Source organism: Hyla sarda, chromosome 6, assembly GCF_029499605.1.
Source record: "Hyla sarda isolate aHylSar1 chromosome 6, aHylSar1.hap1, whole genome shotgun sequence".
Classification (NCBI taxonomy): Eukaryota; Metazoa; Chordata; class Amphibia; order Anura; family Hylidae; genus Hyla; species Hyla sarda.
Genome location: NC_079194.1, coordinates 143,505,766 through 143,531,479, shown reverse-complemented (window position 1 = coordinate 143,531,479; position 25,714 = coordinate 143,505,766). Strand labels below are relative to the sequence as shown.

The window sequence follows — 25,714 nt, the reverse complement described above, 5'->3', positions numbered from 1 at the left end:
GTAAATTCGATTCATCATGAACTTCTCGGCTCGGCAGTTGATGACTTATCCTGCATAAATTAGTTCAGCCTTCAGGTGCTCCGGTGGGCTGGAAAAGGTGGATACATTCCTAGGAAAGAGTCTCCTAGGACTGTATCCACCTTTTCCAGCCCACCGGAGCACCTGAAAGCTGAACTAATTTATGCAGGAAAAGTCATCAACTGCCGAGCCGAGAAGTTCGTGACGGATCAAATTTACTGTAAGTTCGCTCATCTCTAATCATAAGAAAAACATGCCAAGAACCTCAAATATATAATTTTAGAAAGATCAAAAAAAAATATTTTTAATTTTCTCATAGTTCAAAGTTTCAAACAAACATGATAATTGTGATCCACATGGGACAATGAAGGAAGAGCAACTGAATGAGGTCCAGCAAAATAATCAGCCGATTCTACATCATACAGGTTTACAATGTCATAAAATAAATCCTTATCTTTCTGAGTTATAAAAAAAAAAATTAAAAATAAAAGATCTGCCCATAGCAAACAATTACAGATTAGTCTTCATTTCTTAAATTGTGCTAGTAAAATTAAAGCGGAGCTGCATTACAAGCAAATCAGACAATTCGGACAGACAAATACATCAAGGCCCCTGTTCACATACTCTGGAGGCCACTCTGTGTACGTGACAGAAGTATTTTCTGCACTTTTACTTTTATTCTCCTTGTAGAACTGAAGCACAGACCAGGCCCCTGTTTGATACTGTCTTTTCATGTTCATGAAGTCCAATTACATGGAGGCTGCGTCTGATGATGGCAGAATTTAGGTCCCATAGGAATTCAAGGAAATAACCTTTTAGAAGTTCTTCCATGGGTATAAACTCCAGGACCTGCTGAGAAGAAGCAGAGCTCACTAGCTGGTCTACCAGCTGTTTTAAATTTTGAAGATACTGAAAAACAGGGCTAGAAAGCGGCTGGTAACCACAGCACATCAGTACAGCATTGGTTCCATTGGTTAGATTGCTGGTGGGACATGAGAAACTGATGATCTGGAAACAATGGCACAATATGTACACAATGCCAGCAGTAAAGCGGGTGAGCGAGGACAGGACTGGCAGAATAAATGAATCACCCTTCTGTAATTGCTGAAAAGCCTTCAGAATTAAAGAGATGAGCTGCTGCTGGTAGGCTGGATCACCATCATGAAGGAGAGAGACCTTATGCTGTGGAGAACACTCCAGGAACCCTGTAGACAACTTTTTCTGCTGAAGAACCTCAAACACAGAATAAGCCCCACAGACCAGTACATGATGTCCATTCTCTACCAGCTCTATCAATGACGACACTACATTTTCTGCAGGTTGGATGGCACAGGAAGGGCAGGAGAGCGATGACAGGGAGATTATGGACCCCCCTTCAGAACATCCCTCAATAGTTTCATTGTATTTATTTAGAACATCACAGTCACAGAATGAGGAGCTCTGGATCCTTGTGAGCCGCTGTCCCTGTAGGAAGTACCAGTTTTCATGTTTCAGTTCATCGTTCAAGCCTTCCAGAAAGCAACCTCTACCCAGGTCACTGGTCACATGTTCTTCCAAGAAGGAAGTAAAGTACCCCTGAGTGACTTTCTCAGACCAGGTCATTGCCTCTAGTTGCTTCCTCTCATTGTAAGTGTCTGTGCGGCGATTACGAGTCCCCACCCACCGTGCATTAAAGCTGCAGCCAACACGGGGCTTCTGGACCAGCCAATGTTTCCTGGGAATGTACCTGATCTGGAATCTCTCCAAGTAATAGGAGATAGCAGACTCCCGCAACATGTTCAGGTGCAATTTCTCCTCTTCTCCCATATGTGAGAAAAGTTTTAAGTTTTCCAAGATGGTATGTGTCTGGTGCTCATAAAAATAAGTGCAGCAATCAAGATGGCACTGCAAAAAAGATGCTGGGAGAAAGCTATGAGGAAACAAGGATTTGAGTCCAACCTCTGTCCCCAAATGTGCAATCATTTTCTCAATATGCCCCTGGATAGCTTCCTTACCTATGAAGCCTAAGCACACCACATACACCTCAGAATTACCAGCTTTGCTGGTACCAGGCTTTATAATGTGGACTGTCTGGAAACAGCAGTTTAGAAAGTACATGAGATTAACAGAAGAATGCTGGAAAAGGGTGAACATCTTCAAGACAAATGAACCCCCAAGGCCAAGTGTTGCCAGACAGGTGACCATCTCACAGAAGTGTAAGGGGTAGACAAGGGTCTCTTGTTCTCCAGGGTTTCCCTGGCAGTCAAAACTGCCATCTGCTGTAACCAAATGTACAGAGGACATGTTACTGATGAACTTTTGTAACCCTTCCAGGTATCTTGTGTTCATTATGTCTCCAGTGTTGTCTGGGCCAAAATACCACCATGGTAAGGTATTGGCAATTAGACGGTCATCAGCAATCATCACTAAACCATCATTGGCCTCATGGTAAGGGTTCAAAGTGTTGGCCACCCAATTCCAATCGCAGCGAACATCTTGGGTTTTCAAGTAGTGGTTAAGGCTAGAAATGAAGGCCCCAGGAGCCTCACACAGGTGCAGAGTGTTCAGCTCATAGCTCCAGAGTGCCGTGTTGGGCAGCAGGGGGTACCTGCATACAATCTCATGGAACTTACACCAGGCCTGAGTGCACAGCTCCGCATTAGCCTGTCTGCGTACCTCTGGCACAATTCTTCCTGCTTTGTTTGTGAATGATGTGTGTCTGTGCCAGTCATCCAGCTTTTTATCACTTAGAAGGTTCTTCACCTTGTTCAAAGACTCCTTCAGAATGAGGAACTGGCTGAACTCCTCATGGTTAGACCTCAGAATATCCGAGGGTGCGGGCAGATGCCAATCCTCTCTCTTGTTGTACGTATATTGCTTATCGAATAGACTATGGATCTCAGGAGAAAAGTCATTACTGAACATGGTGGACCTGGCGCCTGTAAGGAAAGACCACAGCAGATCAATACTAAATATACCCAAAATATCTCTACCCACAATTGTCAATGCCTCACTCAAGCCCATCACCTTTCTGGCAACCTATAAACCTGATCACCCATACACAACTTATAACCCAATCATTACCTCCCCAATAACCTATAAACCCTACTGCCTGTCACTTACTGTGCACTGTACTCACAGAGCTGTACACATACCTCCTCCTCTATACTAGACGCTGTACATCCAACTCCCCTTCTCATATTCTACACTTACCACTGCACAACCTTGCCTCTCCTCTATACTTGGCACCGCACTTTTGTCTTCTGTACACAGGGCTTTACACCCTGACCCTTCTCCTCTATACAAGCCACTGTACTCCCTGGTCCTCTTCTACAAAAGGTGCTGTACACCCCAGTTCTGTCATCGGTACACAGGGCTGTACACCCCCGTCCCCACCCCTCCTCTATACTAGGGCTGTGCGACCCACTCCTCCTCCTCTATATTAGGCCATATACACCTCACTCCTGTCATCGGTACACATTGGCTCCTTCTCCTCTATACTAGACAATGTACACACCGCTCCTCCTCTATACTAGGTGCTGTACATACACCCCACTCCCCCTTTATTATCTTTTACATTGGGGGCTGTACACCCCTGCTCCTCCTGTATATTAGGCCATATACACCCTACTCCTGTCAGCTGTACACCCCACCCCTTCTCTATACTAGGGCTGTACAACCCACTCCTCCTCCTATAAATTAGGCCATATATACCCCACTCATGTCATCTGTACACAGGGATGTACACCCAGCTCCTCCACCTCTATATTAGACCATATACACCCCACTCCTGTTATCTGTACAAAGGCTGTAGACCCCCCATCCCTCTTTGATACTAGAGCTGTACAACCCACCCTCCTGTATATTAGGCCATATACACCCCACTTAGGACATCTATAGACAGGGATGTACACGCACTCATCCTCCTCTATATTAGGTTATGCACACCCCACTTCTGTCATCAATATACAGGGCTGTACAACCTGCTCCTCCTTTTCTATGTTAGGCACTATACACTCGACTCCTCATCAGTACCCACTCCTCCTCTACATCATGCAATGTACGCCTCACTTCTTCCTCGATATTAGGCAATGTACACCCCACTCCTCCTCCCCTATAGTAGAAGTTGTACAGCCCTCTCCTCCTCTGTAAGATGCGCTGTATACCCCTTCTCTATATTCTACATTGCAAGTATTAGTACTTACTTGATAACCCGGAAGTTCCAGCGCAGAGTAGGTGGTGCAGGCGCTCTTTAGTCACGTGACGTCTCTATAGCAACGGCAGCTCCGCCCTCTGAAGAGAAGGAGCGTGAGCTGAAATGAATCAGAGAGACAGTCCGCATCGGCTCATCGCTAATCTACTACTGTGGCCGGTATGATAAAGAATTGCTTTCTGCAGGATTCTATACAGTTTTAGGCAATATCCTAGTCCAGTGGAGCATGCTGGTAGTTGTAGTTTGGCAACAGCTGGAGATACACTGTTTGCAAAACACTGTCCTGGTCAGTAGTAGTTCTCTTGTTCATCTGCACTTGGCGGGAGATTTATCAAAACCTGTGTAGAGAAAGAGGGGTGCAGCTGCCCATGGCAACCAATCAGGTTTCTTCTTTTATTTTTCACAGGTCTCTTAAAAAAATAAAAGAAGCAATCTGAATGGTTGCCATGGGAAACTGCATAACTCTTCCTCTGCACAGTTTTTGAAAAATCTTCCCCTTGGAGTGCACATGCTGCAACTTGTAGTTCCCTTGAGTCACGGCTGGTACTATAGGATATCCTATATATATATATATATATATATATATATATATATATATATATATATATATATATATATATATATATATATAGTGCTACAATGTTATGAAGTTAGAGGATATACCCTGAGTCTGCTTAGAATCCTGCAGAAAGCAATGACAACTCTGACGCATAAGGATGCTTTCACACCACGCTTTGGGGACGTAGCAGCCCGATCCAGCAGGGGGCATTTAAAGGGTTACTCCGTTCCCCAGCGTCCGGAACATTGAGTTCCTGAATGCTGTGTGCGGGCTTCCTTGTTCACGCCTGCCCCCATAGACTTTCATTGAAGGGGCAGGTTGTGACGTCACGAGGGGGCGGGCGTGAACACGGAAACCCGCACACAGTGTTCAGGAACTCAAAGTTCCGGACGCTGAGGAGCGGAGTAACCCTTTAAAAACCGGGCGCTGACATTTTCTCGCCGGAAATGTGCTGCACCACATTCATTTGAATGAGCCGGATGGAGTCAGATAGTGACTCAAGTCGGCTCAAAATCACTTAAATCCCCTTTCGTTCCATTCTAAAGCTCAATTTAATCTTAACCCCTTAAAGGACATCTGCAGCGTGATTAACACTTATCCCCTATCCACAGGATAGGGGATAAGTGTTTGATCACGGGGGGTCTGACCGCTAGGACCCCCTGTGATCTCCTGTACGGGCTGTCCCGTGCAGGGGGAGTGCCAGCCGCAGCATGACGTTGCGGCTGGCACGCCTCCTCCATACATCTCTATGGGAGAGGCGGGTAGGCAGCGTTCGTGCCTCCCCCAATAGAACTGTATTGGGACGGGGAGGAGACGGGGCATCACTGTTGACCTCTAGGTCGACACTACGCGCCTTAGCGCTCACTATGAGCGCTAATGGTGGCGCCCCGTTAGGGAGATCGCGGGGGGTCCCAGCGGTCGGACCCCCCGCGATCAAACACCTATCCCCTATCTTGTAGATAGGGGATAAGTGTATATTGCGCTGCAGTTGTGCTTTAAGGTTCGCAGGGTTTTTCCGTTTTTGCATTTTTTCCTCATCACCTTCTAATAATCATAATGCTTTCAATTTTGCACATAAAATTCCATATGATGGCTTATTTTTTGCGTCACTAATTCTACTTTGCAGTGACATTAGTCATTTTACAAAAAAATTCACGGCGAAACGGAAAAAAATTCATTGTGCGACTAAATTGAAGAAAAAATATCATTGTGTAAATTTTGGGGGCTTCCATTTCTACGCAGTGCATTTTTCGGCAAAAATAACACCTTATCTTTATTCTGTAGGTCCATACAGTTAAAAGAATACCCTACTTATATAGGTTGGATATTGTCGTATTGTACTTCGGAAAAAAATCATAACTACATGCAGGAAAATTTATGTAAAAAATTCTCATCTTCTAACACCTATAACTTTTTTCTTTTTCTGCGTACGGGCCGGTATGAGGACTCATATTTTGTGCCGTGTTCTGAAGTTTTTATTGTTGTATTGATCGGACTTTTTGATCGCTTTGTATTCATTTTTTCATGAGATAAAAAGTGACCAAAAATATGCTATTTTGGACTTTGGAATTTTTTTGCGTGTACGCCATTGACCGTGTGATTTAATTAACAATATACTTTTATAGTTCGGACATTTCCGCACGTGGCGATACCACATATGTTTATTTTTATTTGTATTTACACGGTTTTTTAGTTGTAAAAATGGGGGTGATTCAAACTTTTATTAAGGAAGGAGTTAATTGACCTTTGTTAGCTTTTTTTTTTTCATTTTTTCATTCCCATAGGGAGCTATAGCACTGCACAAACTGATCTCTTATGCTGATCCCTGCAAAGCCATAGCTTTGCATGGCCCAGCGAGATAGGGGCTCGATTGCTCAAGCCTGTAGCTCAGGCTTGGAGCAATATAGCCTGTGCAAGTCTCCGCCCCCTCCCTCAGTATGCTGTCTGCTCACATCTCCCCTAGCATTAGCAAAACTACAACTCCCAGCTTTTCCTCACTGACAGTAGCGGGACACAAGCTGAAAGTGGGAGGATTTTTCCCCCAGCTGTGAGCCCTGCACTCACAGCTGCCAATCAAGGAAGTGTGTCCATGACATAGGTGATGTTGCATGGACACAGCAGGACTAGTATGTGTCCAAGCAGGCAGTTGTTTGACTTAAAGTTTTCTAATGAAAGCAATTGCAAAACCTATTTGTTTTGCATGCTTACAACATATCAAAAGTTTTTGTATCTGACAGTGCCCATGTAAATTACTAGCTCCCTTTGCTCTGGCCGTGGTCCCACCCTGACAGCTTGAATGATGGCTCGCATCATCGCTCTTCTCCCTTAGCAGACGAGGGGGTGGGACCACAACCGCAACATAAGGAGCTAGTAAGTGTAAGTCCCCCCAGGGGACTACTTGCCGGTCAGCTGGGGGGGGGGGGGGACTTTATAACTTCATATCTTCAACATCCCTAGGGGCATGAACCCGGGGATGGTGAGGATAACGATTTTAGCATATATAACCTGTTGTTGAGCGTTTTACATGCTAAAATCTGCTGATTGGAACCCAGAAAAAAAAATGTATGGGTCAAAATTGGAAAAAACACCATTTTGTAACTTTTGGGGGCTTTCGATTCGCCGGAATTTGCACCAGAATTGAAAAAACCTAACTCTCCATTTTGCTAAGAAAACCCCGAAAAGGGGGCGTGGTCACTCGGGAAAGGGGGAGTGGTCTCAGAAAAGGGGCGTGTTTCCGACATTTTCACAAAAAAAAACATATTTACTAAGGTTTCCACATAAAATGTGGTGGATTTCAGCTGAAGAAAACCAGACAGATCAGAGCATGTGTAAAAAGCAAAAGTGTAGGGAAACCTTAGTAAATACCGTGGAAAATAAATTGTAGGGAATTAAAACCCACAAAGAAACCTACACTCCACTCCACAGTAAATGAGGGCCTATATGTTTATTCTGTAGGTCCATACGGTTACAATGATACCCAATTTATATACAGTGGGGCAAAAAAGTATTGTCAGCCACTAATTGTGCAAGTTCTCCCACTTAAAAAGATGAGAGAAGCCTGTAATTTTCATGAGAGACAGAATGAGGAAAAAAAAATCCATAAAATCACATTGTCTGATTTTTAAAGAATTTATTTGCAAATTATGATGGAAAATAAGTATCCGGTCACCTACAAACAAGCAAGATTTCTGGCTCTCACAGGCCAGTAACTTCTTCTTTAAGAGTCTCCTCTGCCCTCCACTCGTTACCTGGCACCTGTTTGAACTTGTTATCAGTATAAAAGACACCTGTCCACAACCTCAGACAGTCACACTCCAAACTCCACTATGACCAAGACCAAAGAGCTGTCGAAGAACACCAGAAACAAAATTGTAGACCGGCACCATGCTGGGAAGACTGAATCTGCAATAGGCAAGCAGTTTGGTGTGAAGAAATCAACTGTGGGAGCAATTATTAGAAAATGGAAGGCATACAAGACCACTGATAATCTCCCTCGATCTTGGGCTCCAAGCAAGATTTGACCCTTGGTGTCAAAATGATCACAAGAACGGTGAGCAAAAATCCAAGTGTAACAGCCGCGCTCCGGCCAGATACGCTGGCCGTGAGCGCGCTGTCATGTCTGCCGGCAGGGCTGGGATCCACATCGTGGGACGCGCCCGCATGCAAATCCCAGCTCGTCACTCACCTCCCTCAGCCACTGCCTCACTGTGTCCCTGTTCTCGTAGCTCTTGTGCGCATGCCTCCACCTTCTGGGGCGCACACGCACGCCGGAGCTCTGTTTCTTAATGGTCCAGTGCCCAATAAATTAAAGTGATTACACGTGTCCCCTGGTCCATATATTCCTGCTCCTCCCTTGCTTCCCGGCTGGATCTTTGGTTGTTTATGCCATTGTGAAGTCCTGTGTCTTGCTACTGTGTACCTGTTCCCTGTTTCCCTACCTAACCTGTACCTGTGTACCTGCCCTGACCTTCTGCCATGTCCTTCCAGTGTCCTTTTGTGCCACGTCAACCCCCCCCCCCAGCTACCTATGTGGACGTGTCGTGCCGGGGGTAGCGACCTGGGTGCTGCCTGCCACAGCAAGACCATCCCGCTTTGCGGCGGGCTCTAGTGAAAACCAGTGGCACCTTAGATCCCGCTCCCTGGCATGGCTCAAGTCTCCATCCACACAGGCCCAGAGGATCCACCACTCTGTCCATCTGTCGTGATTCCTAACAACCAGAACCACACAGGGGGACCTAGTCAATGACCTGCAGATAGCTGGGACAACAGTATCAAAGGCTACCATCAGTAACACACTACGCTTCCAGGGACTCAAGTCATGCAGTGCCAGACGTGTCCCCCTGCTTAAAGGAGTTCTCTAAGCTAAAACTTTTAACCCCCGCTGTGCCCGGACTGTAAAACTATACATAATAAACTTTCACTTACCTGCCTACGATCCCCCGTTGTTCCGATATCACCGTCCCGTTCTCTTCCACTTCCTGCGGGTCGGTGACTTCACTCTGCGCTCAGCCTATCAGCGGCCGCAGCAATGTATTAATAAAAAATTAATAAATTAAAAAATGTATAAAAAAATGGATTAAAAGTTCTGTATTAGCAAATATGGTATCAATAAAAAGTACAGATCACGGCGCAAAAAATGAGCCCTCATACCGCCGCTTATACGGAAAAATGAAAAAGTTATAGGTCTTCAAAATAGGGGTATTTTAAACTTACTAATTTGGTTAAAAAGTTTGTGAAGTGCAACAGTAATAGAAAAGTTATCATGGGTATCATTTTAATCGTATTGACCCAAAGAATAAAGAACACGTGTAATTTTTACCGTAAATTGTACGGTGTAAAACAAAACCTTCCAAAATTAGCAAAATTGCGGTTTTCTTTTTAATTTCACCACACAAATAGTATTTTTTGGTTGTGCCATACATTTTATGGTAAAGTGAGTGATGGCATCACAACGGACAACTGGTCGCGCAAAAAACAAGCCCTCATACTAATCTGTGGATGAAAATATAAAAGAGTTATGATTTTTTGAAGGTGAGGAGGAAAAAACAAAAATGTAAAAATGTAATTGTCTGCATCCTTAAAGGGGTATTCCAGGCCAAAATTTTTTTTTATATATCAACTGGCTCTGGAAAGTTAAACAGATTTGTAAATTACTTCTATTAAAAAATCTTAATCCTTCCAATAGTTATTAGCTTCTGAAGTTGAATTGTTGTTTTCTGTCTAACTGCTCTCTGATGACTCACGTCCCGGGAGCTGTGCAGTTCCTATGGGGATATTCTCCCATCATGCACAGCTCCCGGGACGTGACATCATCATTGAGCAGTTACACAGAAAACTTCAGAAGCTAATAACTACTGGAAGGATTAAGATTTTTTTAATAGAAGTAATTTACAAATCTGTTTAACTTTCCGGAGCCAGTTGAGATATATATATATATATATAAGGTTTTTCCTGGAATACCCCTTTAAGGCCCAAATGGGCTGTGTCCTTAAGGGGTTAAAATTGTCCTCTTCTGACCCCTATAACTTTCTTATTTTTCCATATACGGGGTGGTATGAGGGCTAATTTTTTGTGCCGTGATCTTAGTTTTTAAGTTTTTATCAGTACAATTTTTGTTTTGATCTGACTTTTTGATCAATTTTTATTCATTTTTTATGTTATAAAAATTGACCAAACATACGCTATTTTGAACCCTGGAATTTTTTTACGGGCACGCCATTTAACGCAAGGTTTAATGCTATTTCTCTATCGGCTCCATTGGGGGACACAGACCTTGGGGTATATGCTGTTGTTGCTAGGAGACTTGACACTATGGAAACCAAAAAGTCGGCTCCTCCCAGCAGGATATACCCGCCTACAGAGCCTGAGGTAATCAGTTTAAGCTTAGTGTCTGCAGGAGATGGACACTGGTCTGGGGTTTTCCCCAGACCTGGTCTAACTTTTTAATTTTTTCTAGATTAGGGATGTTTAGTTTCATATTTCCTTTTATTTTCCTGTTTTCAGGTGGGGACTCAGGAACATAGCGTTCACTGTTTCCCCATTTGCGATTGAGGGGGCACAGACATCGTGGATGTACTGTCAACCCCCTCTCGCCAATGGTCAGCGCCTATGGTTGTACCTCACGGGTCCGGGTCACCCACTTTTCCCTGCTCGTCTCTCTTTTCAAGCCCGGCATGATGCAGGTGACTAAAAGCTGGCTGAAGGCTTCAACAGGAAGACTTCATTAGGTAAATTCTTCTGACTGAGGTGAGTATATTCCCCCTTTTTTCTTAGGTACTGGACTCTCAACAGCTGGAGACACCCCTCCCTTTTTACTCTATGGGGGAAAGTTTTTATTGGGGTTTGAGCAGTGGCATTTATATATTGCAGGCATGTGTGTGTTTGGTGCACAGTATGTATGAGGCGGCTGTTCTCTGCAGCCGCGGCATATCTGTTTGGCAAGCGGGCGCTCCTTCAGCTCGGCCGCATAGAAGTTTTTACTTTCGTCTTAGGCAGTGTTCTGCCAACTGCGTTCGGCCGCTCCATTCCCTCGAGGTGCATATGCGTTCACAAGGTGCGCTCGGGGCATTAGCTCCGCCCTCCCTGAGCTGCTGAAGCCTTTCAGGAAGGCGCGAATCCCCTCCAATCAGTGCTGTGCGTGCGCAGGGGGTTTGCAGAGCCAATCAAAAGTGTCCTTGTAATTGACATGCCCCCTCTGGCCATTGGTCCAGCGTTTTCTCTCTCTCTCTCCCTCTCTCTGCTCACAGCAGCAGTCTGAGGGACACAGACCAGGGTGAGACTGTTCCTTTTTATTACTATGTCCGTGCCCAGAACTGTTCCTTCTTCTAAACAGATAGCTAGGTCCTTAGTTACTTATTACACCTGTAATAGCTGTAACACAAAAATGTCTGGTTCTGCTGAACCTACTTGTTGTGCCTGCACCACTGCTCCCCCAGATCCCCTGGCTATTACTACCCCGGATGTTCTACCAGACCCGGTGGGTTGGGCCTTCCCTCCAGCCTGGGTTTCTTCCCTCTCACAGTCTATATCCGGCTTGGCGCAGGTCTCCCGTTCTGTGGTGACTTCCTTGGAGAGGTCCTCCGTCGGCCCTCCGGGGGGACTCCCTCCTCTTCTCCCTACGGTTCTCGCAAGCGTAATAGGTGTGTTTTCTCTGAATCATCCCCGGGGTCTTCGAACAGGTACGGGTGTTCCCATCATAAGTCTCGCCCCGCTACCATAGCTTATCACAAGCGTTCCTCTTCCAGAGTATGCTCCCGCAGTCGCCGTGAGTCAGTCTCTTACTCATCTAGGGCCGCCTCAACGCGTTCCCATTCACCTGGAGAGCTTGTGGATGAGGTTTTCGAATCGGCATCCGACTCAGAGCACCGCTCGGATTCTGCCGACACGGTGAACTCATTGGTTTAGGCCATAAGAGACACCTTTCATCTAGAGGACCCAGGAACTTCGGATGTGGCTCCAGAAGTTGCCTTTCATCGTGCCCGACCTCTTCCAGGGCTGCCTCACCTCGTTCTCATTCACCTGGAGAACTTGTGGATGAGGTTTCTGATTTGGCCTCCGACTCAGAGTGCTGCACGGATATGCCTGATGTGGTGTACTCATTGGTTTCGGCCATAAGAGACACCTTCCAGCTAAAGGACCCAGGAACTTCGGACATGTCTCCAGAAGTCTCCTTTATTCGTGCCTGACCGGGACCCAAGACTTTCAGCTCTCACGCTGAATTTGACGCCCTGCTGGAATCCGCCTGAAGGCACCCTAACAAAAAGTTTCAGAAAACGAAGAAGGTTCAAGTGCGGTATCCCTTCGCAAAGGACTTCATTGCTCGGTGGACCTCCTCTCCAACTGTGGATCTACCGGTCTCCCGCCTCTCTAAGGCGACTGTCCTGCCGTTGGCTTATGTGGCTGCCTTCAAGGATCCAGCGGACAAGAAGGTGGAGATTTTGGCAAAATTTGCCTTTGAGACAGCAGGTTCTTCCTTTCTTCCTGCTTTTGCTTCTGCCTGGGTGTCAGATGCTCTTTCAGTATGGTCTCCCAACTCCGCCAGGGTAGTATTCAGGATCCCTCCAGGGGATTTATCTAGACTAGCTCTCCGATGCTCCTATGCCAGAGATTTTCTGGGTTCTGCTTCCATGCTCAGCTGCTGTGCTGCCTTTGCCACAGGCTACCTGGTAGCCCTCCTTCGCTCCATGTGGCTTTTAGCCTGGAATGCGGAACACAGCCTTCAAGAAGTGAGGCGACGGGCCTTATACCTCTAGAGTTCCTTATACCTCTGGATAAGGCTCGCAGAATCACTTTCCATCGGAAGTCCTCCTCCTTCCTGTCCTGCTGACCTTTGGTACCAACAAAGGTCCAGCCAGGAGCCTTCACGGGAAGAGGGCTCCCTGCTTCCTAACCCGTCCATCCCGGAGGTCGGCTGACCTTTCCGGCCGTTATGCGGCCCCAGCAGGCACCCGTAGGCCTACCTCGGCCTGAGGGGTCGCCCCCACCCGCCGACTTTTCTCGGGTGGTTGGTCGTCTTACTCTTCCGGGATGCCTTGACAAGCATTATAGGGTTTCCTGGGTCAGGGATGTTGTAGCCAACAGATACAGGGTCGAATTTACCTCCCTTCCATGGGACTGCTTTTTTCTTTCCCGGACTCCCCGGTCCTCCTCTCTAGCGGAGGCATTTCGGGGCACGTTCCAGTTCCCTTTCATCGAGGGAGTAATTGTCCCTGTTCCTTCAGGGGAATGTTTGAGGTTTTTTATTCCAACCACTTTGTGGTACCCAAGACGGGCGTTGCTGTTCGCCCAATCTTTGTTCTCGAGCATCTCCACCAGCATCTTCTGCTTCCCATTCCAAATGGAGTCTCTCCGTTCGGTGCTGGAGTCCATGGTTCAAGGGAAGTTTTTCTTCCCTCGGTGGACATCAAGGATGCCTGCCTCCACATTCCAATATTTCCCGGTCATCAGCGGTACTTCCGCTTTGCCGTTCCGGACAGCCATTTTCTATTGTGGCTTTCCCTTTCGGTCTGTCCACTACTCCGCGGGTCCTTACCAAGGACCTGACGCCTGTGATAGCTCTGTTACGGACAAGAGTTGTTTCAGGGATTCCTTTCTTGGACGACCTCCTGATCAGAGCTCTAACCAGGGCCCAGACTCTGGGGAGTCTTAGTCTCAACCTCCAACCCTTGTTTTCTCTTCGGTTGGATGGTAAATCGTGACAAGTTCAACGTCTCTCCTGGGGCTCCAGTTCGACGTGGCCTCTGCCCGCTTTCGACTCTGCCTGACATTCTCTTGTCAGGAGTCAGATAACTTCGGCATCCTGCTCCAGTTTCCATTCGCTTTTGCATACTGTCCTGGGTCGGTTGCTGGCGGCCGTGGAGGCCGTGCCATTCGCCCAGTTTCATCACCAACCTCTTCAACTGGTGATTGTCTTCCGGTGGGACAGGTCCCCTTTGTCTCTCGACTGCAAGATCGTTCTCTCGACACCCTTGTCGGTCCCTTCTATGGTGGCTTAGTTTCCCCCTGCTTTTCAGGGGCGCTTCTTCCTGCCACTTCCTGCCGGTCTGTTGGACTGGGGAGGTGTTTTCAAGGACCGGCCTGTCTGGGGCCTTTGTCCCCCCAGAAGCCCTTCTCCCCATCAATATGCTGGGACTAGGGCAGTTCTATCTTTGCTTGGTTCTTCGGGAAATTCCCTTCTGGGTGGAACTCAAGTTTCCGACCATCTCAGCGATCTTCATTCCGGACATACTCTACTGGTAGGTGATCTGTCTCAGCTGATCCTCAGCCGTCCAAAGCGAGTGGTTCCTACATCCGGAGGTGTTTGCAGTGACCTGCAACCTCTAGGGCGCTTCAGGCGTGGACCTCTACTCGTCCCGCCACAACTGCAGCGTTCCTCTCTCTTGGTCGGGCTTTGCCCTACCTTATCTGTTTCCTCCCCTTCCTCTCATTCCAGAGTCCTGAGGAAACTCAGAGCAGAGGGCGTTCCCGCCATTCTCGTGGGCCAGACTGGCTCCGGCGGGCGTGGTACATCATCACGGTCAGGCTCCTAACGACTTACCGCTGTGCCTTCCCTCTCGCCCAGACCTCCTATCTTAGGCCCACTGTGCCACCCCTATTTACCATCTCGGCTTTTGACGGCATGGAGGTTGACACCGGGGTTTCTCTTCCCAAGTGGTTCGCACCATGCTGAGGGCTCGCAAGCCTTCCTCTGCGAAGATTTACCACCATACCTAGCGGTCTTATTTTCATTGGTGTGAATCTTAGCCTTTTCTCTCTGGTCGTGGTTATACTTCCCGGACCCCTTTTCCCTTTCCAGTCAGGGTTGGCCCAAGGGTTGGCTCTCAGCTCCCTTTAGGGTCAAAGTTCGTCCCTTTTCATTCCTTTTCAAAGTCCTCTGGCGTTCAATTCTCATGTCCAGACCTGCTTCAGGGAGTGGCACACACTGCCCCTCCTTCTCGGTGTCCTTCTCCCTCTGGGGACTTGGTCTTAGGTGCCCTGCAAGGCGCTCCTTTTGAACCTCTCAGAGACATTCCTCTTCGCCTCCTTCCCTGGAAGGTGATGTTCCTTATTACTCTTACCTCTGTTAGGTGGGTGTCAGAGCTGGCAGTTTTCTCCTGCCGTTCTGCCTTTCTTGTTGTATACCAGGACAAGTTGTTTTCCGTCCAGGTCCGTCCTTTTTACCTGAGATGGTTTCGGCTTTTTCATCTCAATGAGGACATCGTCCTGCCGTCTTTTTGTCCTGCCTCTTCTCATCCCAGGGAGTTTTCTCCACAAACTGGTTGTGAAAGAGGGCTGTTCAGACTTATCTCTCAGTCACTTCCTTTCGGCAGTGTGACTCCTTTTTTTTTTTTCTGGAAGGTCGTCTTACAGAACGACCTGCTTCTACGGCCACCATTTTTCGGTGGATCCGGTCTGCTTACCGCTGCAAGGGGAAGATTCCCCCTTCGGGGTTTTGGCTCATTCTGCCCGTTTTTCGGGGCATCCTGGGCCTTTCACTTCGTGGCTTCGGCCTCGCAGTTCTGTACAGCGGCCACGTGGCCGTCTTGGCTCTCTTTCACAAGGTTCTACCAGATTCATACTTTTGCATCAGCTGATGCTACTCTGGGCAGTAAGGCGTTGCAGGCAGCAGTGGCCCAGCCGTTCACCTGACAGATTCCTTACCCACCCAAGGGACGGCTTTGGTATGTCCCAAGGTCTGTGTCCCCCAATGGAGCCGATAGAGAAAAGGAGATTTTTGTTCTTACCGTAAAATCCTTTTCTCGGAGGATCCATTGGGGGATACAGCTCCCGCCCTTTCTTTGGTGTTCCTGTTTGGTTACCTGTCCGAGGGTGTGTTCAGTTATTTTCTGTTCTGGTTGCCTCGGACTGGTCTTGGCTCTCTGCCTCTCGGTCATCTCCTACTGCTTGGTGACTAAACTGATTACCTGAGGCTCTGTAGGCGGGTATATCCTGCTGGGAGGAGCCGGCTTTTTGGTTTCCATAGTGTCAAGTCTCCTAGCAACAACAGCATTTACCCCAAGGTCTGGGTCCCCCAATGGATCCTCCGAGAAAAGGATTTTACGGTAAGAACAAAAATTTCCTTTTTTTATAGTTCGGGCATTTACGCACGGTGATACCACATATGTTTATGTATATAGTTGTTTTTTTTTTTTTATGGGAAAAGGGTGGTGATTCAAACTTTTATTAGGGAAGGGGTTAAATCACATTTATTTTTTTTACACTTTTTTTTTTTCAATGTTATAGCCCCCAAAAGGGACTATAACATGCATTACACTGATAGAATACATTGATCAATAGCATTGATCGGTGTTATCTGCCATCGATTGCTCAAGCCTGTATCTCAGGCCTGGAGCAATCAAGTGCCGATTGGACAGCTAGGAGAGAGGTAAGTAGACTCCTGCTGTTTGGGACGCCGCTATTTCGCCACGGAAGTCCCGTGCACCTCTGCTGAGCTAACCAGCAGTGTACTCTCCCGTTTTAGACGCCAAAATCAACTTTGATCATGGCGTCTAAAGGGTTAATACCGGACATCAGCCCGATCGGCGATGTCCGATATTAGCCCTAGGTCCTGGTTGCTGATAGCAACCTGGACCCAGCAATTACGAATCACTCTCAGCTTCTGAGCACACTTCACTTTACAGGAACTGGCCATGGACATAAATATACCTGGTCTTTAAGGGGTTAACCTTTTAGATGCAGTGATCAAAGTTGATTGCGGCGTCTAAAATAAAACAAACCCGGCAGCTCAGTAGAGCTGATTGGGACCATTGTAGTAAAATCGCGATGTCCCCATCAGTTGAGTAAACGACAGGAGGGGCCTTACCTTTGTCTTCGCCATCCAATCGTCCTCTGATGCTCCAGGAAGCCTCAGAAGTCTGGAGCAGCAGAGCACCAATAACACTGATCAATGCTATGCTAGAACATCGATAGATTGCATGTTATAGCCCCCTATGGGGACTTAAAAAAAAAAATGAAGTGTTAAAAAAAAGTTAATAAAAGTTAACCTCTTCCTAATAAACATTTGAATCCCCCATTTTTCTCATTTTATAAATATTAGACATTTACATGCGTAAACCCCTTAAGGACCACTTGTTTTTCCTTTTTTCCTCCTCACCTTTTAGAAATCATGACCCATAATCATAATTTTACACCTAAAATCCATATGATAGCTTATTTTTTGCGCCACCAATTCTACTTTGCAGTGACATCAGTCATTTTACCCAAAAATCTACGGCAAAACGGAAAAAAAACTGAATTTTGTAAGTTTTGGGGGCTTCCGTTTCTACGCAGTACATTTTTCATTAAAAATTACACCTTATCTTTATTCTGTAGGTTCATACGATTAAAATGATACCCTACTTATATAGGTTTGATTTTGTCGTACTTCTGGAAAAAATCATAACTACATTCAGGAAAATGTTTATGTTTAAAATTGTCATATTCTGACCCCTATAACTTTTTTCTTTTACCGCGTATGGGGCAGTATGAGGGCTAATTTTTTGTGCTGTGATCTGAAGTTTTTAGTGGTACCATTTTTGTATTGATCTGACTTTTTGATCGCTTTTTATTCATTTTTTCATTATATAAAAAGTGACCAAAAATAAATTATTTTGGACTTTGGAATTTTTTTGCGCATACGCCATTGACCGTGCGGTTTAATTAATTATATATTTTTTTATAGTTCGGACATTTACGCACGCATCGATACCACATATGTTTGTATTTATTTTTATTTACATGTTTTTTTCATGGGAAAAGGGGTGTGCTGGGGGCTCCCCAAGACCCCCCCCCTCTTTGCAGGGTCCCTCTTCTGCTATAGGACCCGGGGGGGGGGGGGGGGGGGGGGACAGCTCGCCTAGCCAATGACCACCCGTCCTGGGATGCTGGACTGGACACGGATTTACCTTGCTCGGGAATCCCTGCCTTCTTTCCTCTGCCTCCAGATTTCTGTCAGTTGTTTTCCCAAATTCCTACCAAGGAGGACTTTAACCTGTTGGGGATGAAGGGCGTATGCATACGCCCTTGCGTCCTGGTACTTAAGGACGAAGGGCGTATCCATACGCCCGTGGGAATTTCGGCCCCCGCCGCGCGCCGGGCGGGGACCGGGCCGGGGTGACTGCTGATATCTATCAGCACGCACCCCGTGCAAATGCCCAGGGGGGTCATTAGACCCCCCCATGTCGGTGATCGGCGCAAATCGCAAGTGAATTCACACTTGCGATTTGCGCCGATTACGGGTCTATGGTGACCCGGTGACCCGGAATAGAAGGGGGATCGCGGGACACCCACGATCCCCCTAAAGCGATAGGAGTGAGGTGGCAGAGTTGCCACCCCTCCTATCTCTGCTATTGGTGGTCTAGACGCGACCACCAATAACAGATCTGGGGCGGAGGGGTTTACTTTCGTTTTCCCCGTCCTGCCCTCCCACAATAGGCGGGGGAGAACGGGGAAAACGAAGAGGAGGGGCGCCGGAGTCCACTTACCCCTCCGGAGGCAGCGGAGCGACGGGGATCGGCGGTCGGCGACGGAGATCTGCGGCGGCGTGCGGCAGAAGAGGACGGCTCCCGGATGCGACGGAAGCCGGTGAGTAGTTGCCTAGCAACATCTAGAGGGCTACAGTCTGAGACCACTATAGTGGTCTCTAGACTGTAGCCCTCCAGATGTTGCAAAACTACAACTCCCAGCATGCCCAGACAGCTGTTTGCTGTGTGGGCATGCTGGAATTTGTAGTTTTGCAACAGCTGGAGGTCTGCAGTTTAGAGACCACTGCACAGTGATCTCTATACTGCCCTCTAGATCTTGCAAAACTACAACTCCTAGCATGCCCACATAGCTGTTTGCTGTCTGGGCATGCTGGGAGTTGTAGTTTTGCAACATCTGGAGGTCCACAGTTTGGAGATCACTGTTCAGTGGTCTCTAAATTGTAGCACTCCAGATGTTGCAAAACTACAAATTCCAGCATGCCCACACAGAAAACAGCTGTCTCGGCATGCTGGGAGTTGTAGTTGCGTACCTCCAGCTGTTGCATAACTACATCTCCCAGCATGCCCTTCTGTGATCAGACATGCTGGGAATTGTAGTTTTGCAACAGCTGGAGGCACACTGGTTGGAAAATACTGAGTTAGGTAACAGAACCCAACTCAGTATTTTCCAACCAGTGTGCCTCCAGCTGTTTCAAAACTACAACTCCCAGCATGTACTGACAGACCGTGCATGCTGGGAGTTGTAGTTTTGCAATAGCTGGAGGCTCACTGGTTGGAAAATACTGAGTTAGGTAACAGAATCTAACTGAAGGTTTTCCAACCAGTGTGCCTCCAGCTGTTGCAAAACTACAACTCCCAGCATGTACTGACAGACCGTGCATGCTGGGAGTTGTAGTTTTGAAACAGCTGGAGGTTTGCCCCCCCCCCACATGTGAACGTACAGGGTACATTCACACGGGCGGGTTTACAGCAAGTTTCCTGCTTCAAGTATGAGCTGCGGCAAATTTTTCGCCGCAGCGCAAATTCCTAGCGGGAAACTCACCGTAACCCGCCAGTGTGAATGTACCCTAAAAACACTACACTACACTACACTAACACCTAATAAAGAGTAAAACACTACATATACACCCCCTTACACTGTCCCCCCCAATAAAAATGAAAAACGTATTGTACAGCAGTGTTTCCAAAACGGAGCCTCCAGCTGTTGCAAAACAACAACTCCCAGCATTTCCGGACAGCCACTGATTGTCCAAGCATGCTGGGAGTTTAGCAACAGCTGGAGGCACCCTGTTTGGGAATCACTGGCGTAGAATACCCCTATGTCCACCCCTATGCAATCCCTAATTTAGTCCTCAAATGCGCATGGTGCTCTCTCACTTTGGAGCCCTGTCGTATTTCAAGGAAACAGTTTAGGAACACATATGGGGTATTTCCGTACTCGGGAGAAATTGCACTACAAATTTTGGGGGTCTTTTTCTCCTTTTACCACTTATGAAAAGGAAAAGTTGGGGTCTACACCAGCCTGTTAGTGTAAAAAAAATAAAATTTTTACACTAACATGCTGGTGTTGCCCTTTACTTTTTATTTTCACAAGAGGTAAAAGGAAAGGAAAGGAAAGACCCCCAAAATTTGTAACGCAATTTCTCCTGAGTACGGAAATACCCCATATGTGGGCGTAAAGTGCTCTGCGGGCACACAACAAGGCTCAGGAGTGAGAGTGCACTATGTACATTTGAGGCCTAAATTGGTGATTTGCACAGAGGTGGCTGATTTTACAGCGGTTCTGACATAAATGCAAAAAATTAAATACCCACATGTGACCCCATTTTGGAAACTACACCCCTCACGGAATGTAATAAGGGGTATAGTGAGCATTTACGCCCCACAGGGGTCTGACAGATTTTTGGAACAGTGGTACGTGAAAATGAAAAATAAATTTTTTTGTTTGCACAGCCCACTGTTCCAAAGATCTGCCAAACGCCAGTAGGGTGTAAATGCTCACTGTACCCCTTATTACATTCCGTGAGGGGTGTAGTTTCCAAAATGGGGTCACATGTGGGGGGTCCACTGTTCTGGCACCACGGCCCCCGACTTCCATTCCAAACAAATTATCTCTCTAAAAGCTCAATAGCGCTCCTTCTCTTCTGAGCATTGTAGTTCGCTCGCAGTGCACTTGACGTCCAAACATGGGGTATTTCCATACTCAGAAGAAATGGGGTTACAAATTTTGGGGGGCATTTTCTCCTATTACCCTTTGTAAAAAAGTAAAATTTTATGGAAAAACCAGCATTTTAGTGGAAAAATATTTTTTTTTCATTTACACATCCGACTTTAACAAAAAGTTGTCAAACACCTGTGGGGTGTTAAGGCTCACCGTACCCCTTGTTACGTTCCTTGAGAGGTGTCGTTTCCATAATAGTGTGCGATGTGTTTTTTTTTTGCTGTCCTGGCACCATAGGGGCTTCCTAAATGGGACTTGCCCCCAAAAACCATTTCAGAAAAACTCACTCTCCTAAATCCCATTGTTGCTCCTTCGCTTCTGAGCCCTCTAGTGCACCCGCCGAACACTTGACATACACATATGAGGTATTTTCTTACTCGAGAGAAATTGGGTTACAAATTTTTAGAGGATTTTTTCCTTTTACCCCTTGTAAAAATTCAAAAACTGGGTCTACAAGAACATGCCAGTGTAAAAAATGAAGATTTTGAATTTTCTCCTTCACTTTGCTGCTATTCCCGTGAAACACCTAAAGGGTTAACACACTTACTGAATGTCATTTTGAATACTTTGAGGGGTGCAGTTTTTATAATGGGGTCATTTATTGGGTATTTCTAACCAGAAGACCCTTCAAATCCACTTCAAACCTGAACTGGTCCCTGAAAAATTCCGATTTTGAAAATTTTGCGAAAAATTGGAAAATTGTTGCTGAATTTTGAAGCCCTCTGGTGTCTTCCAAAAGTAAAAACTCATCAATTTTATGATGCAAACATAAAGTAGACATATTGTATATGTGAATCAATATATAATTTATTTGGAATATCCATATTCCTTATAAGCAGAGAGCTTCAAAGTTAGAAAAATGCAACATTTTCAAATTTTTTATGACATTTTTGCATTTTTCACCAAGAAAGGATGCACGTATCGCCGAAAATTTACCACTAAAATAAAGTAGAATATGTCACGAAAAAACAATCTCGGAATCAAATTTATAAGTAAAAGCATTCCAGAGTTATTAATGCTTAAAGTGACAGTGGTCAGATTTGCAAAAAATGCTCCCGTCCTTAGGGTCATAATGGGCTCAGTCCCCAAGGGGTTAAAGCCCTCATCTCTGAGATCAAAGATGCCTGCCGAGCCGAGATTGCGGCGATGCAACAAGATCTTCAGCATGTTTCTCACAGGGTCGAGGACCTAGAAGAGGCACACGACTCTACGCGATCCTATGTCGCTCAGCTTCAACATACCACCTCAGCGCAGTCCGACTTCCTCACTGAATTGCACTCTCATGTGGAGGACCTGGACAACAGAGGCAGGCGCAATAACATCCGTGTCCATGGTCTTCCCGAGGCTACCCAGACGGAGGACTTCCATGTCACCCTAGAAGCTATCTTCAACATGATCCTTGGAGAGCCTACTTCCCACAAAATTTTGCTGGACTGTGCCCACCGGGCTTTATGTCCCCGCCCTACTAACGGTCCCCCTCGGGATATCATCTGCTGTGTGGCTGACTTTCAGTTGAAGGAGAGGATTATGGCTAAATCACGCTCCCTCAGGAATTTTGATGGAGCCCCTATCCAGCTGTACCAGGACTTGTCTTGGATCACCTTACACAAACGGCGGCTGCTGCAACCACTCCTGTCTGTTCTGCGATCTGCCCAAGTGCCCTAGCATTGGTCCTTCCCTTTTGCCCTGCAGGCCCGGTCCCTTGCTGGTGCTGTTCTCTGCTCCCTTGCTTACCTCCCGGGGTTCTGTGCTACGCTGGACCTCCGAGTCCCTCAACTCCAGGACTGGGGCCTTACTCCTCAGCCCCCTCCTTTGCCCCCTGTTTGGCATCCTGTGCAGGCCAAGCGCCACAGGGCTGGCAAGGTGGTGACCCCTCCGGCCCGCGTGGCCCCCGTTCTGGCCCCACCTGAGTGTCCCTCACTTCCCTGGATCCCTGCGGAGGGGTTTACTATTGCTCTGTGGGACTTTTGGACTGTAACCCTTCTTTATTGTTTGCTGAAATTGTTACATAGTCTGCCCTGTGTTTAACGGTTTGACCATTTGCTTTCTTCCAGGGTATAGTCGTAGGGCTGTTCCTTTGCCTGGCCTCTGAGCGGGACTCACCTTGGTGTGAGTGGTCCTACCTGGAGCAATCTTCCACCTCCCCCTTTGTGACCATGGCAAACGCTGATTTCACACACTGTCTTTTTGTACTTGGTTTACATTTTTATGCGAGGTCTCCTCTCTGGCCTTCGGGCCACTGGTTTATTTACAATTGTGTTTCCCTATTGTCCTTTTCCTTTTGTTCCTGTTTGTCTGTTTTTTGTCTCTCTCTCCTTCCTGAACCTGCTGCTTTTCAACCTTGTCTGCCTTTTCTACCAGCTCTTCTTTTTCTCAGGTCCAGTATTCAGTTGTGGGGGCATCCCTGGCTCCTCCCTCCGTCCTGGACTTCCTGTGGCATTATAGTTGACCTGTGTGAGTACCCACAAACACATGCTCTCTCCCCCTTTTCTGCCTTATCATGGCCAAGTGTGTTTCCTTGAATGTGAAGGGTTTGAACTCCCCAACTAAGCGGCGCTTGCTGCAGAGGGAATTGATAGCCTTGAAGGCCGACATAGTCTTCCTTCAGGAGACGCACTTTGACATGACTGGCTCCTTCCTCTTTTTGCACCACCTCTACCCTCAAGCGTACTCTGCTTCGTCCAAGTGGCAGGAGTAGCTATTTTGATATCTAGGACATGCCCTCTACAGGTATCCTCTACACACGCTGACCCTTCTGGTCACTTTATTATTGTTCAGGGCTCCCTGGGGGGGGGGGGGGGGGGTAAACAACTGCTGCTCTGTAATATTTATGCCCCTAACACCTCTCAAATCCCGTTTTTGTGTTGGGTCCTCTCTCGCCTTCACAAATACTCTCCGTCTGCCTGGCTTCTGGGCGGTGACTTTTAGTTTTTTCCCCCTCTATGGACCGTCATTCGAGGGTAGGTGCGTTGCCTTCCCAACAGCGTTTATCTACCCTTTTTTTTACAACTGATACGCTCTGCATCTCTTTACAACCTTTGGCACCTTAACCCCTTAAGGTGCATTTTCGTTTTTTGCTCCTTGCCTTTAAAAAATCATAACTTTTTCAATTTTGCACCTAAAAATCCATATTATTGCTTATTTTTTGCGCCACCAATTCTACTTTGTAATGACGTCAGTCATTTTGCCCAAAAATCTACGGTGAAACGGAAAAAAAAAATCATTGTGAGGCAAAATTGAAAAAAAACCCTCTGTTTTGTAACTTTTGGGGGCTTCCGTTTCTAGGTAGTAAATTTTTCGGTAAAAATGGCACCTTATCTTTATTCTGCAGGTCCATACGATTAAAATGATACCCTACTTATATAGGTTTGATTTTGTCGTACTTCTGGAAAAAATCAAAACTTCATGCAGGAAAATTAATACGTTTAAAATTGTCATCTTCTGACCCCTATAACTTTTTTATTTTTCCGCGTATGGGGCGGTATAAGGGCTCATTTTTTGCGCCGTGATCTGAAGTTTTTAAGTTTTTGCACTGATAGGACTTATTGATATAAATAGTGACCAAAAATGCACTATTTTGGACTTTGGAATTTTTTTACGCCATTGACCGTGCGGTTTAATTAATGATATATTTTTATAATTCGGACATTTCCGCACGCGGCGATACCATATATGTTTATTTTATTTACACTGTGTTTTTTTTTTATGGGAAAAGGGGGGTGATTCAAACTTTTAATAGGGGAGGGGTTAAATGATCTTTATTCACTTTTTTTTCACTTTTTTTTTGCAGTGTTATAGCTCCCATAGGGACCTATAACACTGCACACACTGATCTTTTACATTGATCACTGGTTTCTCATAGGAAACCAGTGATCGATGATTCTGCTGCTTGACTGCTCATGCCTGGATCTCAGGCACTGAGCAGTCATTCGGCGATCGGACAGCGAGGAGGCAGGTAGGGACCCTCCTGCTGTCCTGTAAGCTGTTCGGGATGCCGCGATTTCACCGCGGCTATCCCGAACAACCCACTGAGCTAACCGGCATGGTTTCACTTTAGACGCGGCGTTCAACTTTGAACGCCGCGTCTAAAGGGTTAATAGCGCGCGGCACCGTGATCCCCGCGTTATAGATCGGGAGCGGACACCTGACGTTCCAGTACGTCATGTGTCCTTAAGGGGTTAATCACCCCTCGGACTGCTCTTTTTCCTTTTACTCCCACCCTCGTAAACTTCACACCCGTATTGATTATTTCTTTGGCAATCTCCCTATGGTTCGCATGCTCTCTTCTGCCTCTCTGGAACCTATCTATTGGTCTGACCATAGCCCCATTCTTGTGTCCTTATCACCCTTTTCTTCCTCTTTCTGCCTCTGCCACTGGCGCCTTAACAACTCCATTCTCAAATCCCCTTCTTCCCGGGACTCAATCCAGACAAGCATCACTAACTATTTTGCTGACAATGAGGGTTCTGGTGACCCTGTGGGAAGCCCATAAAGTGGTGGTCAGGGGCTACTGTATTGCTCCGGGCTCAAGACTCAAAAAAGATGCTATGGCTCGCTCCCGGGAACTTAGGGCTCACATTTCTCAATAAGAAGCTACTCTATTGTCTGCCCCCTCTCTCTCTGTCCTGAGGTGCCTGATAGCGGCCCAATCCCTGTTGAGTGTGCTAGCTCTGCACAAGGTGGAACGGCAACTTCTTTATGCTAAGCAGCGTTTCTATGAGGATAGCAATAAAGCCCATACTGTGCTTGCTCAGCGATTGCGG

At 46.6% G+C, this 25,714-nt stretch overlaps 2 protein-coding genes across 4 annotated transcripts in view; one reads left to right on the top strand and one right to left on the bottom strand.

Annotated features, from left to right (window-relative positions):
- Window positions 1–215: 215 nt before the first annotated feature.
- CMTR2 (cap methyltransferase 2) lies at window positions 216–4,319 on the bottom strand. Of its 2 annotated transcripts, none has more exons than XM_056525406.1 (2): window positions 4,203–4,319; window positions 216–2,936 (listed from the first exon to the last, which is right to left on the bottom strand). In XM_056525406.1, exon 2 carries the CDS (start codon window positions 2,920–2,922, stop codon window positions 694–696), a length of 2,229 nt encoding a protein of 742 aa, XP_056381381.1. In that variant the 5' UTR covers window positions 2,923–2,936; window positions 4,203–4,319; the 3' UTR covers window positions 216–693. The 2 variants fall into 2 exon arrangements, with proteins under 2 accessions (XP_056381381.1, XP_056381382.1); XM_056525407.1 differs by lacking the exon at window positions 4,203–4,319 and adding an exon at window positions 3,211–3,408.
- The window catches only part of CALB2 (calbindin 2), a 126,036-nt gene continuing 104,597 nt past the window's right edge, over window positions 4,276–25,714 (top strand). Inside the window, exon 1 of one of the 2 annotated variants that reach the window (XM_056525408.1) lies at window positions 4,276–4,369. In XM_056525408.1, the coding sequence (XP_056381383.1) occupies window positions 4,316–4,369 (54 nt within the window). In that variant the 5' untranslated portion in view covers window positions 4,276–4,315. The remainder of the gene's footprint in view (window positions 4,370–25,714) is intronic. The other variant, XM_056525409.1, reaches the window with a different exon arrangement.